This window comes from Otolemur garnettii, unplaced genomic scaffold (assembly GCF_000181295.1).
Source record: "Otolemur garnettii isolate 467f Iridium unplaced genomic scaffold, OtoGar3 scaffold00016, whole genome shotgun sequence".
In the NCBI taxonomy this organism is placed as follows: domain Eukaryota; kingdom Metazoa; phylum Chordata; class Mammalia; order Primates; family Galagidae; genus Otolemur; species Otolemur garnettii.
Window position 1 is genome coordinate 18,051,188 of NW_003852411.1, and position 15,081 is coordinate 18,066,268.

At 45.0% G+C, this 15,081-nt stretch overlaps 1 protein-coding gene across 2 annotated transcripts in view; it reads left to right on the forward strand.

The window, feature by feature from the left end:
• The window catches only part of TNR (tenascin R), a 77,746-nt gene extending 63,741 nt beyond the window's left edge, over positions 1-14,005 (forward strand). For both annotated transcript variants that reach the window (XM_003785688.2, XM_023510775.1), the window contains 5 exons: positions 4,759-4,910; positions 6,276-6,372; positions 8,356-8,517; positions 12,653-12,816; positions 13,765-14,005. In XM_003785688.2, coding sequence (XP_003785736.1) covers positions 4,759-4,910; positions 6,276-6,372; positions 8,356-8,517; positions 12,653-12,816; positions 13,765-13,884 — 695 coding nt within the window. In that variant the 3' untranslated portion in view covers positions 13,885-14,005. The remainder of the gene's footprint in view (positions 1-4,758; positions 4,911-6,275; positions 6,373-8,355; positions 8,518-12,652; positions 12,817-13,764) is intronic.
• The last annotated feature ends 1,076 nt before the right edge of the window (positions 14,006-15,081 follow it).

Below are 15,081 nucleotides of genomic sequence, written 5' to 3' on the forward strand. Positions count from 1 at the left end.
CTTATATGATTTTGTATTGCTTTGTGACTTTTATCTAATTTAAAAATATAAATTTTCCAGTTGATTATTGCTGATGTCAAACAATACTATTAATTTTTTATCTTGATCCAGTATCTAGAAATCCTGCTGAATACCCTTATTAACCTAATTATCTATTATTTCTATTAATATTTTTAGATAAATGTTTTATGCATTTATTAATGACAGTTTCAGTTTCATCTCTATGTTTCACATACATGTGAAAGGGTAGGTAATGACTACTCCATGGCATATGGAAAAGAAGCTAGATAGAACTTGAAAACTTTCTTCCAATCTCCCTCTCTCTTTTTGGTACTATTTTGTTTGGTTTTTTATCAGGGTAATAAATAAGAGAATAAACAGGTAAATGTATTACAAGGTGCTGTGAGGAGACTAAGGTGGTAGGTTTGACAGCTCTTGTGGGCTGAGAAGTTAACCTTCTTGTCCACAGGTTCAGACTGCCCCCCATAGGCAAGCCAGCTACTTTTCAAATATGGATTATTAATTCTAACAGACAACTATAAACCCACTTCTGGGAAAATCAAATTTAAGTGCTGGTAGCCAAAGGTGGTCGCCTATGGTTCTATGGGGAACATGCTTTGTTCTGCATTTTTAAAGAGAAGCCTGCTGAGGTTGTTCTTACAGAGAAACATGCGGGCATCAAGCTTCTGTCCTGATGCTGAGGCCATGGAGTGGGCAGTGGGCAGACACTCTCCAGAGCTATTAAATCTGACCACTTTAATGACGGGACCCAAAGATCCAATATAGGTAGGGCAGGGGCATAGAAAGCCTTGCCTTTCCCTCCCTGCTGGCTGGGACCATGGGCTCACACTGTGTGTCACAAAACTCTCTCCATTCCACTCAGCATTCAGCCTCCAACGCTCAACACAAACCAATTTCTGAGCACTTCTTCCAGTGAGTGCCCTGGTCCTGTTGATCTCACAATTACATCTAGAAACATTTAACTATGAGACAGTTCAGTGTACCGATCACTTTGAGTTGTGTTCCTCTTAACTTGGCAATTATCACAGCACCACAGCCTGTTCTTAAGAAAAAAAAAAAAGCTTCTTTGTCAGGCAAGGCTCCAGTTATTGCTCCAAGGAAAAAAAGGCCTTCTAGTTTTGCACTTGGTCTTAAATTTCTGCCTTGGGAAAAATTACTGGGATGATTAATGTTAGGGTTAAAGGCGAGCTTCTGATGATATTAAATGGTGTGACATCCAGAGAGCTAGGAGTGCCTCAAATCTTCCCTGACAATTTCCGAAAACATATGAAGCCCCAGTACGTTCACATTGAACACAGCAAAGCAGGAATCAATGTGTTCTTTACCATTAGCTAAGCCAAAGTCTAATAACCCCCAAAGCAGAACAAAATGCTAAAAACTGGAACACAGCCATAAACTCAAGGCTGAGTAGGAAGAATCTCTCATCACTGCTCCTTCCCATCTCACCCAATCTAAATCTTAGGACCAACCCACTCAGGACATACCTACTGAGAAAGAGAGAGGGAAAGACTGAGATCAATTCAACCTACCACATTTATCCACCCAGCCATCTGGGTCTCTATGCAGAGAAAGTAGACCTCAGGTTCCCTGGGGCACTGCCTAGTTGACCAATTTTACCTCTTGTCCTCTCTGAGGAGAAAAGGAGAATATACTAGGCAAATAATGAAATTCAGTTGCAGCTGATCTCCAAACTTGTCTGAGGATCTTTGGCAAAACACTGATTCCCAGGACCCACACTCTGATATTCTGAATCAGAAGACCTGCCATGGAACCCAGGAATTTCCCAAGAAGTGAAAATCCCAGGTTGCTGCTGCTGATCGTATGCATAAGCAGAATGCTTGTTGGTCATCTTTACATTAGTGCCACAGACTAAATGACAGCCAATAGAGTCTCTAAACAACTAGATGGTCTTACAAATTGTCAAAAGTGAGGAAGTGCATTCATCAGCGCCTCCACCAACAGGCTCAATGCTAGAGGCCTGAAAGGAAGAAAGCATGATCCTTCCTTTCCCAGGGTGCAATCTGGGACCTCTATCCCATCCACCCTTTTAGCACCCCTTAGACAACACATTTCTCTTAAGTTAATTTCATCCCCTTTTTCTGACTTAAAAAAAATTAATCTCTCTTTTATAGAATAGTCATTCAAAACATCCCTCCTTTAGGACAAGTCATCTTAGTTTACTTACATTTGTTTGCCATAGGTGTAGATATAAAGCAGCTAATATCTTTGAGTTTTTTAAAGGTGTCTATCACATAAACACAATAGAGTCTCCATAGCTGACCACCTCCCTACACTGATCACCTCCTTAAGTGAACCTAATTTCCATAGACCAGACATGCACCACATGTATGTTTCAGTACAATAGGTATAGTTCCTTATGTTGACCACCTCCATATCTGACCAGTTCACTACAGTCCCCCGGGTGGTCACCTTACAGAGGTTCTACTGTATTAAATCATCTACATTATCAATGTGAAGACATCTGTACACGCATATAATAAGATCATTTGTTTTCCTATTCTGAAGTGTGCTTTGGTTTTAACGTGTATTTGTGTGAGATTGCTGTTTGGGGATTGGAGGAAGACACGTTGGGTGTTGGAAGCAATTTGGGGTTCTGGCTCCTTTAAGAAGTTGAGTCAATTTAATGAAAAACCTTTCTTCAATAGAAAGGGTTATCAGTGCATAAAGTAGGAGTGAGCAGAAGATGAAGAACATTATGTGCTGATAAGAAACTAAGGAAGTGAGAGAAGAGGGGAGGAAAGGAAGCAGATAGTCTGGTTGCCCTCTCAGAGATTAGATCAAGAATGGCCTGGAAGCCAGTGGTCCCAAAGCAATAGGCACAGGGAACAGGGGCAACTCACATGTGTTCCCTGAGATGGAACTAACCTCTAGGAATAGGTGGGATCAGGAACTTTAAAGAATTCTAGGCACAATGGAGATGACAGTTAACAGCTTTTCTGTAGCTATTAGGGAAATCAGTTGAGGGGGAAAAGATATTTAATTTGAACATAGAACTTTTTGTAAAATATAAAACTTTAGTCTTTTGAGTTTTATATGCTTATAAATACAGATATTAATTAATCTTTTGTTGTGTGGATAGATGTAGATCTCCAGTAAACTCCATCATGCATTGTATTTCCTTTTTTTGATAGACTGCAAAGAGCACTTGACTTGGGGTCTGAAAATGTAAGTCCAAGCAACCTGAATAAGCCATGATCTTTCTGAGTGCAGTTTTCTTATTCATAAAATAAGTCTGTGATCTATACCAATCAACCTTCCTCTCAAGTCTCTGGCAAGAATTAAATGGAAATAAAAATACACTTTGCAAAGACAAGTTCTTTGGAAATATATTATTATTCCCTGGCATAAGCACACCTAGAATAGGCAAAGCCTTTGTTCTAAATCACCTTAAATGGTGCTTCCTTCACCCTGCTGTGACAGCAAAATGAAGGGCACTCCTGGTACAAAGAGGAGATAAGACACCTCCAGAAGGGTCTTGTCTAAAGTCTACTGGATTCCTATTACCTCTTCCTAACACAGGATGCTTCACTGATGATCTGTGATGGGGTCTGAGATGACCATGGCTGTCCATGAGGTTGCTACGTCACCTTCTTGCTGTCACTTACTCAGACCCATCAGCAGGCTTTCCAAGCAGCCCTATGCCACACATGTAATGTGCTGACTCTGCCACTAGGGGACACTGCAGTGACTGACAGGTGAGGTCTCCAGCCTCTCTTTCGGACTGCAACAATCACTCAGACTTTGCCTTGCAAATGCAAGCAATGTGGCCTAATTGTATGTACCCTCATATTAATCCACAATTTAAAAAATTAATTATTAGTGAAATTTTAAAAATCCGAAAAACAGTTCAAGGATGCAGAACTCCATCAGTCACATCACATTCTCTATTATATGTACAGAGCACCAAAACCACCACTCCTCATACTGCAAGTCCCGCCTTTAGCTTGCTCTCTCAGCTCCTGCAGTCCAGAAGAACTCCAGTGGGCTTTCTTCTTCTTGGTTTGCCTGCTAAGCATTAAAATTTGCCCTGAAGCTAAGCTCTTCAAGACACATGATTTAAACTTCTTTTTCAGCTAATTAGATATTGTTCTACAAATTGGGCTGTTCTCTCTGAAAGATGAGCTGCAATTTACTCCCTGTGCCCTCTCTTTAAACTCAAACTGAACTGTAAAACATGGCCATTTGATTGTGTAGTCCAATCAGGAGATTATTTTGTACAGGGAATAGATATTCATCTTCTTGCTAACACTGAGCTTGTTTGGGCATTCCTTAAAGGCCACTGTGAAGAAGGCAGAAGGCTTTGCTTAGGTGCTGCTCATCATGTTAAAAGGTGGACCCTATAGGGATTTACTGCAGCCCATGCATCTGTAGTCACTGCCTGAATAACCCATCACTAGCTGCATTCACACATCTTCACCTCAAGAGGGGGAGATTTGTATTATCCCCATTTTACTGGAAAAACTGATGCCCAAGGAAGTGAGGCCATTTGCTTAAAGTCAAACAAATAGGTTAGCAGAAGTGCCAGACCATGAACCCACCCTTTGGTCCTCAGATCCCATAAAAATTGTCAGATAAGTTCAGGGAAAATGCAGGATGAAGTGGAGTCCCCACACCACACAGATCCAGGAGCCCTCTAAAACCCTCTTGGATATAAGGGGCTCTTATGCATGGTGGGAGAAAGGATCCTTTCTGGAAATTGCCTCTGTTCCTGTGCAGGGGGCCGGGTATTCCCTCATCCTCAAGACTGTGCCCAACATTTGATGAATGGAGACACTCTGAGTGGGGTCTACACCATCTTCCTCAATGGGGAGCTGAGCCAGAAGTTGCAAGTGTACTGCGATATGACCACCGACGGGGGAGGCTGGATTGTAAGTACAGGAAGCCATCTTCCTTGCATGAAAGCATCTTTAGAGTTCTGGTACACCTTGCTCAGCACCTGTTGAGCCAAACTAGACTATCTTTCTGACTGTCCTTTTATCTCACCCTCTATGTCGCTCCCACTCAAGGACCCTCATTTGGCAGCCCAATTGCAGGTTTGGCTGAGCAGGAAAAGGAATAATGCATCAAGACTGCAGGGGCCTGGTCCAGCGAAGGGCCACCAGGATGTCTGTTTCCCTCCTGCCCCTTCTGCAAGGAGAGTTGTTCATGCAGGAGGGTGCTAGGGAAAGGCACTGGTGGCTCTGAAAGGCCAGGGATCTTGCCTGCTGAGGACAGCAGCTATAAGGAGGCAGTGGGGGAAGAGGCGCCTCTCAGAAAGAAGTGAGCCTCTCTAAAGAGAGGTGATTAGGAGCCTCCCACTGGAGGTTGCATATGACGAAGGGCAGAACACGGACAGCCCATCTCCAGTTACAAAGGCCACCTGACCTGTCCTTCCCTGGCCTTCCTGATGCTTCCCCAGACCTATCACAGCCTTCAGGGAATACAGGTGGTCAGGAAAAGAGAGAGGATACCATCCTCTGTCACCACCCTCCTCCCACACTGAGAAGGCATGACAGGACACAAGAAAAAGGGCAGCCTCACAAATAGCCCCACTGCTCAGTGCATTGCTGAGCTCCCTGGGGAGGGAGCCCCAACCACCCCTCTGCCCCTCCAGTTCTGTTAACACACAGCACTGGGTTTTCCATGGTGCAGAATGGGCGGTTTTGAATGGAATTCACTGGTGGCTGGGTTCATAAAGCTACTCTTGGGAGACATTTTCTTCTATGTTTCTGACATATTTGTGCCTCCTCCATAAAGTATAATTGGAAATTGAAGCCGAGGCTGATGTATTGGAGTTTAAATGAAATCAGCGCTTAAACAGCTCAGAAAGTGAATGATGTGCAGTTGCTTTGCCCGCAACAGGATGATGACAGTTACTAGGTGATTTGAAGTTGGTCCTGTTCTTGCGGTGAGAAATGCCTTCCACTGCACTCTGAGATTAATTTGAGAGCCCAACTGATTTCCCCTGACTATTTGGAGGCTTGATATGTATCCTGAATCCTTTCTACCTTGCAGGGGTGCAAATTAGCATCAACATCATACTCCAGCCTATTCATCAGGGGCCTCTGCCCTTCAGGAGAAGGGCTCAGAGCAGCACCTACAAAAACCGCTGTGTAAATGCCGAGCCCTGTTCTGAGATGCTCCTTAGCTGAGCATCTTTGTCATTGGAGATATAAAACCAGTTATATCAATTTTACTTATTACACTGCATTTTCCTTAGCAGCTCCTCATTTTTTTTTTCTTTCTCTTTGTAGGTATTCCAGAGGCGGCAGAATGGCCAAACTGATTTTTTCCGGAAATGGGCTGATTACCGTGTTGGCTTTGGGAACCTGGAGGATGAGTTTTGGCTAGGTAGCACCCCCTTTTTGTTTTTCCTTGCTGTGCTGCTCTGGTTTCTCATCCATCGCTCCCCTTTCTGTGTCCATCTGGGATTACCAGAAACCTTGTGTTTGTCGAGACATTGACAGCTCGTGAATTGCTTTCAGAACCTCTTACTCTGTTTGCCTCCACTATTGATCTGTTTTTATCTTATTGTGGTGTTTTCCTCTTTTCTCTGTCTCTTCCCATCCTCATTAATAGTCTCTTATGCTGATGGGTCTTGACACCAGGCAACTACAAACGGAGTCAGCTGCCTGGTGGGGATGGGCCTAGAGAGCCACAGCCTGGACGTTCCTGGGGAGTCCAGCAGCCTGCCAGTCAGTCTGCCGAGCAAGGAAATGAGGCCAGTCACTCTGTGTTGCTTCTTGGAGGATGTTATTACCTGACTTGAGAAGGAAAGGGAAAAAATGAAAGTGGCATTAGAGGTGACTGGCAATTTCCAGGAGGTCTGACACTAGCAGGAGGTACAGACAGAGAACCAAACTGGTGTGAGAAGGGAAATGCCCGTGCCAGGCAGGTGGTGGTGCTGCCCATCCTGGAAAGCGTTCAGTACCCTGTTACCAGCACCTCCCTCATGGTCAGATTTTCACAGAGTGGTAAAAGGAGGCAGAGAGAAAGGCAGGTGATCATATTCCCTATCTTTGGTCTCCTTTCTCTCTCCCCTGCCACAATCTCATCCAAGCCCCTCCACCTTCTCCTAGCTGGCCAGATACGAGCCCCCAACCTGGCCCCCGTGCCTCCAGCACCAACCCTGTGTCCACACGGTCACTAGAATGACCCTCCTCATGCTCTAGATATGAGCAATGGATGGTTAACCTCATTTGTAAACCTTCCCAGTGACTCCATATCACCACCAGGTGAAGGCCGAGCCCTTAGCCGAGGTACAGCCCCCTCCAACCTGTCTCCACCACTGCAGACCTTACCTGCTTTTCTCCCATTCCCTCAACATCAGTGTCCAAATGTGCAGACTCCCCAGTGTCCCTACCATAAGGAACTCTCTCAGCCAGCTGTCCCTCATGCTCACAGCTTGGCATCTGCCTATGTGTATCCAAAGACGTGGCAAAACTCTTTTTCCACAGTATCTATACTAACCAGTTTTCTCACCCATTGCCTGTGGGAGAAATAGCCACTCCTCCTTTTGTAGCCCAATTCACAGTACCCCTTGTACTTCCTATCTCTCTCTCTCTATTTTTTTTTTTTAATGAGACAGAGTCTCACTTTGTCACCCTTGCTAAGGCACCCTACCACAGCAACCCCAGACTCTTGGGCTCAAGCAATTCTCTTGTCTCAGACTCCCAAGTAACTGGGACTACAGGCGCCCACCACAACGCCCAGCTATTTTGTAGAGATGGGAGTCTCGCACTTGCTCAGGCTGGTCTTGAACCCATGAGCTCAGGCGATCCACCTGCCTCAGCCTTCCAGAGGATTACAGGAATGAGATACCATGCCTGGCTCTGGACTATATATGCTTCTTTCAGGGCTGGGACCATATCTTTTAATGTCATTACCTGGTATAGGTCCTAGGGCATGTACCTAAAATGCAGATATCAATCAACCAATCAAAACAAGAAGAACTAACTGAGGATACCCAGATTTGTGTTTGCCGATATAGCTAATGCCTCTCGTATTTTCTTCAGACATCATGGTTTGACAGAGGAGGTGGCAGGGAGCCTAGGGCTCAGGGCTTGTCAGTTATAGGCTCAAGATGAGACATTAGGATCCCTAAGAAGCCTTTGCTGGAAACTCATCAGCAGACTAGGCTGGCCTCTCTGGGGGAAGGAAATTCAGAGTCCAGTAGAATTTGTTTGGAAACAAGTTGAGAAGCACTGAAGGCAAAGCTTCTGAACTCCCCTCCTCCACCCATAACATCTGTTTCCAGGCCACAGTCGTACTTTCCTTCCCATGTCCAAAGCCTCTGGGGGCTGGATTCAGTGGACCCTCTGCTCTTCTCCACAGGGCTGGACAACATCCACAGGATCACGTCCCAGGGCCGCTACGAGCTGCGTGTGGACATGCGGGACAGCCAGGAAGCTGTCTTTGCCTACTACGACAAGTTCGCCGTCGAGGACAGCAGAAGTCTATTCAAACTCCGCTTAGGCATCTACAACGGCACTGCCGGTACCTCTGACCCCCTAAGCAGACCCCATGGGCAGGGCACATATGGCAGGATAAGGGCCCCACCCCCACCCATCCTCATCCTGGGCCTGAGCTGTATCGGGCAGTGGCTGCACCCACAGAGCCCCTGAACTCTCTGCCAACCAACAAAAATGGTCAGACCTAGAATCACAGGCTCTGGGTCCAGCTCTCTCTGACCACTCAGGTGACCTAAAATCCATTTCTCAGGTGTTTGGTTTCCTCATCTGGAAAACTGTGATAATGACACCTGCCCCACTTTACCAAGTAGTCAGAAAAAAATATGATAAATGAAGGGAAATTTGCTTTTAAAATTAAAAGGGTGGGGGAGTGTAACGTAAATGAAAAGATTATTTTCTTTACCTTGATTAATCACTGTGGGCTCTTACTGAGAGCAGACTTCTCTATCGTCTGGGTAGAAATCTCCCCTACGATGACATCTGACAAAACTATCTTTGTATTAACGAACATAATACAGATTCTGTTCGCTCTCTGAAATGCTCCCACAGCCCTGCCTGGGCCATTAATTGTCACAACAATACCTGGTCAAGAAGCCAACAATGCCACTTAAAAGTTCCTCACTGGCTATGTTTCTTTTCATTCCTCCCCCAAAGCCACATAGGTGGTCAAGCTTCCTATATAGGCTTTAAAACATTTCTCTTCAGCAAAGCAAGCATCTCAGGAAGTTCTGTGGCATCAATAGAACATAATGTGAACATAACATCCAGTCTGCTTCCTGGGCTTTGCCCGTTTGTTTTCCATGCTCTGTTATAACATATTTCATAAAACCTGTTTTGCCAAATACGCTACTATTTAGTACATGGAATTGTTGGCTCTTTCATTAACTCCAGTTTGGCAACTAAATACCGGTATCTAAGTTTAGCAACATTTTTATGCCTCTTAAAATTAAGAGGGGCATCAAGGTCTTCCAGCTACCACATCTGTTCACTTATTTCTTTCCTCAGCCAGATAGTCCAAAGAGAAGACAAACTTTCTTTTGTTATTGTTTGTATGTGTGATCATTCCCAACAACAATCAGACCAATCTGAAGTTCCCCAACAAAAGGTCCAGTTTGCCACACCTTAGGCACAAAATAGCCATTGAAATGGAGCGTATGAAACAAGATGTCAGACTAAATCATTTCAAATATCATCTGATGCTATTCACCTCCTAAGATTAGAATTATATCTATAGAAAGAAAAACTATTCTTATTTCTCCCACAGGAAGAGAAGTGAGTCCTCCCACTCCCTTGCAGGTCTACCGCCCACCTTCTTCTTCATCTTGCTCCACATTGGGGTTTCCATCTGTGTCACTTGGGCCCAGCCTCTGCTGCCTCTGCTCTAGCTCTATCTCACTGCTGGGCCCCACGGAGGGCAGAGCTGTTGGACTGCTTGCTACCTTCATGTCTCAGAGGCAAATCCTGCCAGCCACTTGGCTGACCATCATAAATTAATTAGGGTCTGATCCCTTACCTCAAAAATCTGGTTCATCTTCAGAAGATGGAAAGGCTTGGCTTATTTAGGCTGCTCCTCCTCTCCAGGCTACTTGACACAATGGTTATTCTTACTAGATCAGAAAGTTTCTAGGGAAGAAGAGCCCATCCCCTCTCTTTCTGGCATTTAATATGGCTCAATTCTCCTGGCCTTTATCTTTAGTAGTTACTCACTTTTATTGGCCCTACTAGTAACAGTCCATCCCCAGGGACTTCAATCCATGTTTAGCCCTTTCTCTCAGTCCCCATTTCTCAAGGCTACCAACACCCCAGTCTCTAACCAGGACTGTACTTGGATTAGAACTGAAAATTCCAAACAAGTTATCAGTAAGAAGTTGTGGAGCAACTTCTAAGGGCTCATTCTGCACATTGTGTGGACTCAAAAAAAGAATAAAACACGGCCTCTGCAAGAACCAAACATCTAGTTAAAAAAGAAATAATTACCACCACATGATAACTCATTTCTAATGTAAGGAGTGTTTGGAGAAGGGGGTTCTGGGTAGTTGGAGAAGGGGGTTCTGGGTAGTTGAAGAAGGCTTCCTGAAGGCAGCAGCATTTGACTAGGATCCTGATGGTAAGGAAAACAAAACCTAGAAGAGAAGTCAGTGAGGAGCCATGGCCATGGAGAAGGGGAAGGCTATGAAGGGTTTCAGTGAGGGGGCAGAGTACACAATCAGAAGGAATGGAAAGAAGATTGGTGGAGGTGGGCAGAGCCAGATCCCAAAGGACCTGAAACCTGAGGGAGCAGAGGAATTTATTCTTAATGTCATAGGCAACAGGGAGCCATTGAGAGTCCTGAGTAGCATAATGGAAGTGGGGTTTGGGGACAATCAGTGTAGCCATGAACAAGGTAAGGTAAGTCTGAGCAAAGAATAGAGAAACCAGCTGGTAGCTGCTGCATTAATCCTGACAGGAGATAAGAGCCTTGTCTAATGTCAGGAATTAAGAGAAAATTATAAATCTGAACCCTGGTTTGAGAGAGAAAACCAGGACTTGATGTATGGGATAGATGAGGTGGATATCTGATGCAAAAATGGAAAGGGGAGCCAGATTCTGGAAGGACAGAAAGACCAGCACTGGCAGCACATCAGAGGCAAGGGCAGGCAACATCAGATGGAAGCCAGAGAGATTTGTTCCAGGTGAGTAAAAAGGGAAAATTCTGAGCTAGAGGGAGAAGACAGGAATGTGAGTAGATATGATAGTCGAGGAATTGATGGTCAAAGAGAGGACCACTGGGGAGTAGGCTTAATCCAGTAATTTTTAAGGTCAAGGATATGACTTATGGTGAGAAGAGGTGAGAATGCTAAAAAGTAGAAAACAAGTGAGAAATCTTTTCTGCCTTTTCCAGGTTCTAGAAGAGATGGGATTACAGGTGGTAGGATTAGCTCTAGATAGATAGGATCTAGATTCACTCTAGATTAACTCTAGATTTGGAAACTGGAAAGGGAAGATGAAGAGGATGGATAGAGACAATGACAATGAGTTAGGAACACTCCCTGAGGGGTTGGTCTTCCCAAAAAAACAAAAACCAAACTTAAGAGTTAAGCCATGGTGGAATGCATCAGAGGAATGGAGTAGCCATTGTAAGCCCCATTCTGGGGCTGAGAAGCCACAGAATCAGACTATGATCTCTCCTAGCTTAAAGCAAGCAAGCTCAGGAGCACCTAAAAACACTTCCAGTCAATAAAAAGCAGGAGCCCCCTTCCCAGCCTTCCTAACCACAAATCCTGCTAAAAGTTTTCCCAATTGTTGCAATCAATTATATTTAGATCCCTTATTTCAAATACTCAATTCATATGAGCTCTTGCACAGTAACACCAAAAAAAAAGAAAAAAACTCAGCCTTTGCTTCCCTCTAAGAATGGAAATATCCCATCTCCAAGCAAGCCATTCCACTCGTAACTAGGTCTAATATTTAAGTAATTTCTCCATATCTATTTAGCCAAAATATGCCCCTTTACAGTTTCCACCTGGGAGTCCTCATACCTCCTCACAAAAATTATTTAATTGTTTTTTCTCAATAGCCCACCACATATTTGGTGAGGTAATCAAAGACCACATCTTCCTATTTGAGACCACTCCTCATCAAGATACAGCCACATTGTCCCATCCACTGCTCTATGACAAGACTATGATTTTTCATCATCCTGTTTCCTGGGGCTGGGAACTCTAGTTTGCTAATGTCCCTGTCCACATGCATCACCAATTCCAAATGTGGGCTTTGGAGTGTGGTCTGACCATGTGCTCTAGAGAGAGGCTGGCTTCACTGAGGCTATTCAGTGGTGACCTATAATGGTTCACATTAGCCTGGCTCATCACTGTCTCTTCTGGAGACAAAAGGAACTGTGAATGTCCTGTGTCCCGGTGCAGGCCTGAAGGAAAATCCAGAGGAGGAAAGGGGGGCCTGAGTGAACAGAGTTGTCAGCAAGATGTTGGGGATGAAGAAATGGGTTAGAGAGAGCAGCATGGAAGTGGATGGCCCAGGCTGAGGAATTGGGTGTAGACAGCAGAGGTAGATGGAAGCTTCTGTCAGTGGAAGCAAGCCTTGCTGGGAGTGGATCAGATGTCCCAAAATCCTGATAAAAGAGTGACAAGTGGAATATCCTCACAAATGTATCTTTTTTGCAGGGGACTCCCTCAGCTACCACCAGGGACGCCCATTCTCCACAGAGGACAGAGACAATGATATTGCAGTTACCAATTGTGCTATGTCATACAAGGGAGCTTGGTGGTACAAGAACTGCCACCGGACCAACCTCAATGGGAAGTACGGGGAGTCCAGGCACAGTCAGGTGGGTGATGTGCCACCACCATGAATGGTCCAGAGCTAGGGAGCCCTGCTCCCTGAGCTCTGTGTCTTAGGTGTTCCTCTGAGTCCTACATTTCCCTTCTGGTAAAGAAATACATAGAGTCTGGAGAAAGGACTGTCAAAAAGAAAAGTAATGCAGACATTTAGGAATGAGGATGGGCATACCTGAAGCCAGAGAAAGGAAAGGAAAATAACTGGACCCACCAGGTAGAACTCATCCAGAGAAGCCCTTGACAGCCAGTCAAGATCCTTTTCATTTCCTCATCTAGCAGATCCTGGGAAGAGGTTATCAATTCTGAGGACAGCTTCACAGACTCTCTTTTATCCTACAAAGGGATCCCAGGAAGGTAGAGATCAGAAATATCAGTGTGGACTGGACCATCTTTTCCAATCAGAGACTATAAGTCCATAGGCCAGGGTGGGTGATCAGGAGACTCAGCTGGACCAACTAGGTCTTTCCCAGTTTAAATACTGAAAGGCCCACTTCCAGGGAAACCCCTTAGTTTGGGGCACACCAAGAGGGTCAGTCACGGTAAGTAGAAACCACCTGAATCTCCCATCAAGAGTGAGAAGTCAAACACAGTTATTCCCTCCCAAAGGCTTCCACACTATCAGGGTTCTGAAATTCATCACCATCTATTGGCACATGCCACTCCTGAAAGACAAAATCATAAAACTTGGCAATAAGGAATGACCTGAAATATGTTCCCAATGAGGACCCAGGCCACATGCAAGCCAGAAGGGAAAGCTAGGATGAGACTCCGATCCTTTCTCTTTACTGGGAACTCAAAGCTTTGTGTTAACCAAGAACAGCTGATTCCTCGTCTCAGACTCCCTGCTCTCACCATCATCCTTCTTTCCAAGCAGAGTGGGTATTCTATGAAGAGGGTAGCGTGTGGCTAACCAGACATTGTATCTTTCTCACACCTAGGGGATCAACTGGTACCACTGGAAAGGCCACGAGTTCTCCATCCCCTTTGTGGAAATGAAGATGCGACCCTACAACCACCGTCTCACAGCGGGGAGGAAACGCCGGTCCTTACAGTTCTGAGCAGTGGGTGGCCAACAGCCAACCAATCTTTTCCCTCATTTCTTTGTATTTTATAATATGAAATAAGGGGGGTAGGGTAACAGTGCTGTGATTTACAACATATTAAGAGTATCTGAAGGAAGCAGGGCTAGAGCAGGAATCAGTTGGCTACCATCTGCTCTTGGTTTCTGCTGCCCTGGAGCCTAACCCTCAGCCTCCATTCTGCCTCCATTTACCTCCTTTTCCATGGGGGGAGGGGGGGCAAGTGGAAAGTTTTCTTAAGAGAACAATTCAAAGGAAGTGGTGGAGTGCAGATTGTCATGGTGACAGGCACACATCTTTTTCTATACTTCTTCTGAGCTATCTTTTATCTTCCAGGTCATTTATATTCTGGCCATTGCTTTCAATGGCCAGATTCTCACATCAGCCCAGAAAAGAAGCCTCAGCAAGAGAGCTTTGCCAACAGCCCCCATTAAGGGAAAGCAGATCAACAGCATTCTGTCCCAATAACCCAAGTTCTTTGTAATAGGCCAAAGCTTCGTCTTCTGACATCCTTGCTCTTACCAGCTGAGTATCCTGTTACCTTGCAAGAGATAGTGACTCTGCTCCATCTCCAATAGACTCCTTGCCTAATTCCACTCTATCTCAGACCCAGAGCCCCTCAAGCCACCTTCCCCCCACTGTTCTGGAATCTAGTTCCCAAGGTATTGCCTGCTCCTAGCACTGGGTTGCACAGTGCCTGTGGGCTGTGGGCTGTAAGCCAATGCCCCCACCCTCAGATCAAACAGTACCCTTCTGAGGGGGTTGGAGGGAGAAATGGTTGTTGGGTCCAGCATTGAAGAAAGGACAGAAAAGGTCAGGGCACCTGCCACAAATGTTACATGTCCTATGGCAACACAAATCTTACTCAGCTCCATTTTCTCCATTTTGGTCCTATCCGGTCCTATTTGCCATAGTTTTGTTCTGGTGTTTTGTTTTGTTTTGTTTTTCCTGAACCACAAACTGAATGCCTTATCTCTGTCTTCTGTAAATCTCTCCTTAGTGTGGCTAGCTTAATAAGAGTCAGAAGAAGGAGTTATATGTCCAACTAGTCCTTCCCCTGACCGGTAATCCTAAAAAGAGATAGAATTCTTGGTTTGGGGGAATAATTTTTCTCTTTTTTTTGGTCCTATGAGAAACAGAAATGACCCTCTTCATGAGGTGAGATCATGGCAAGCC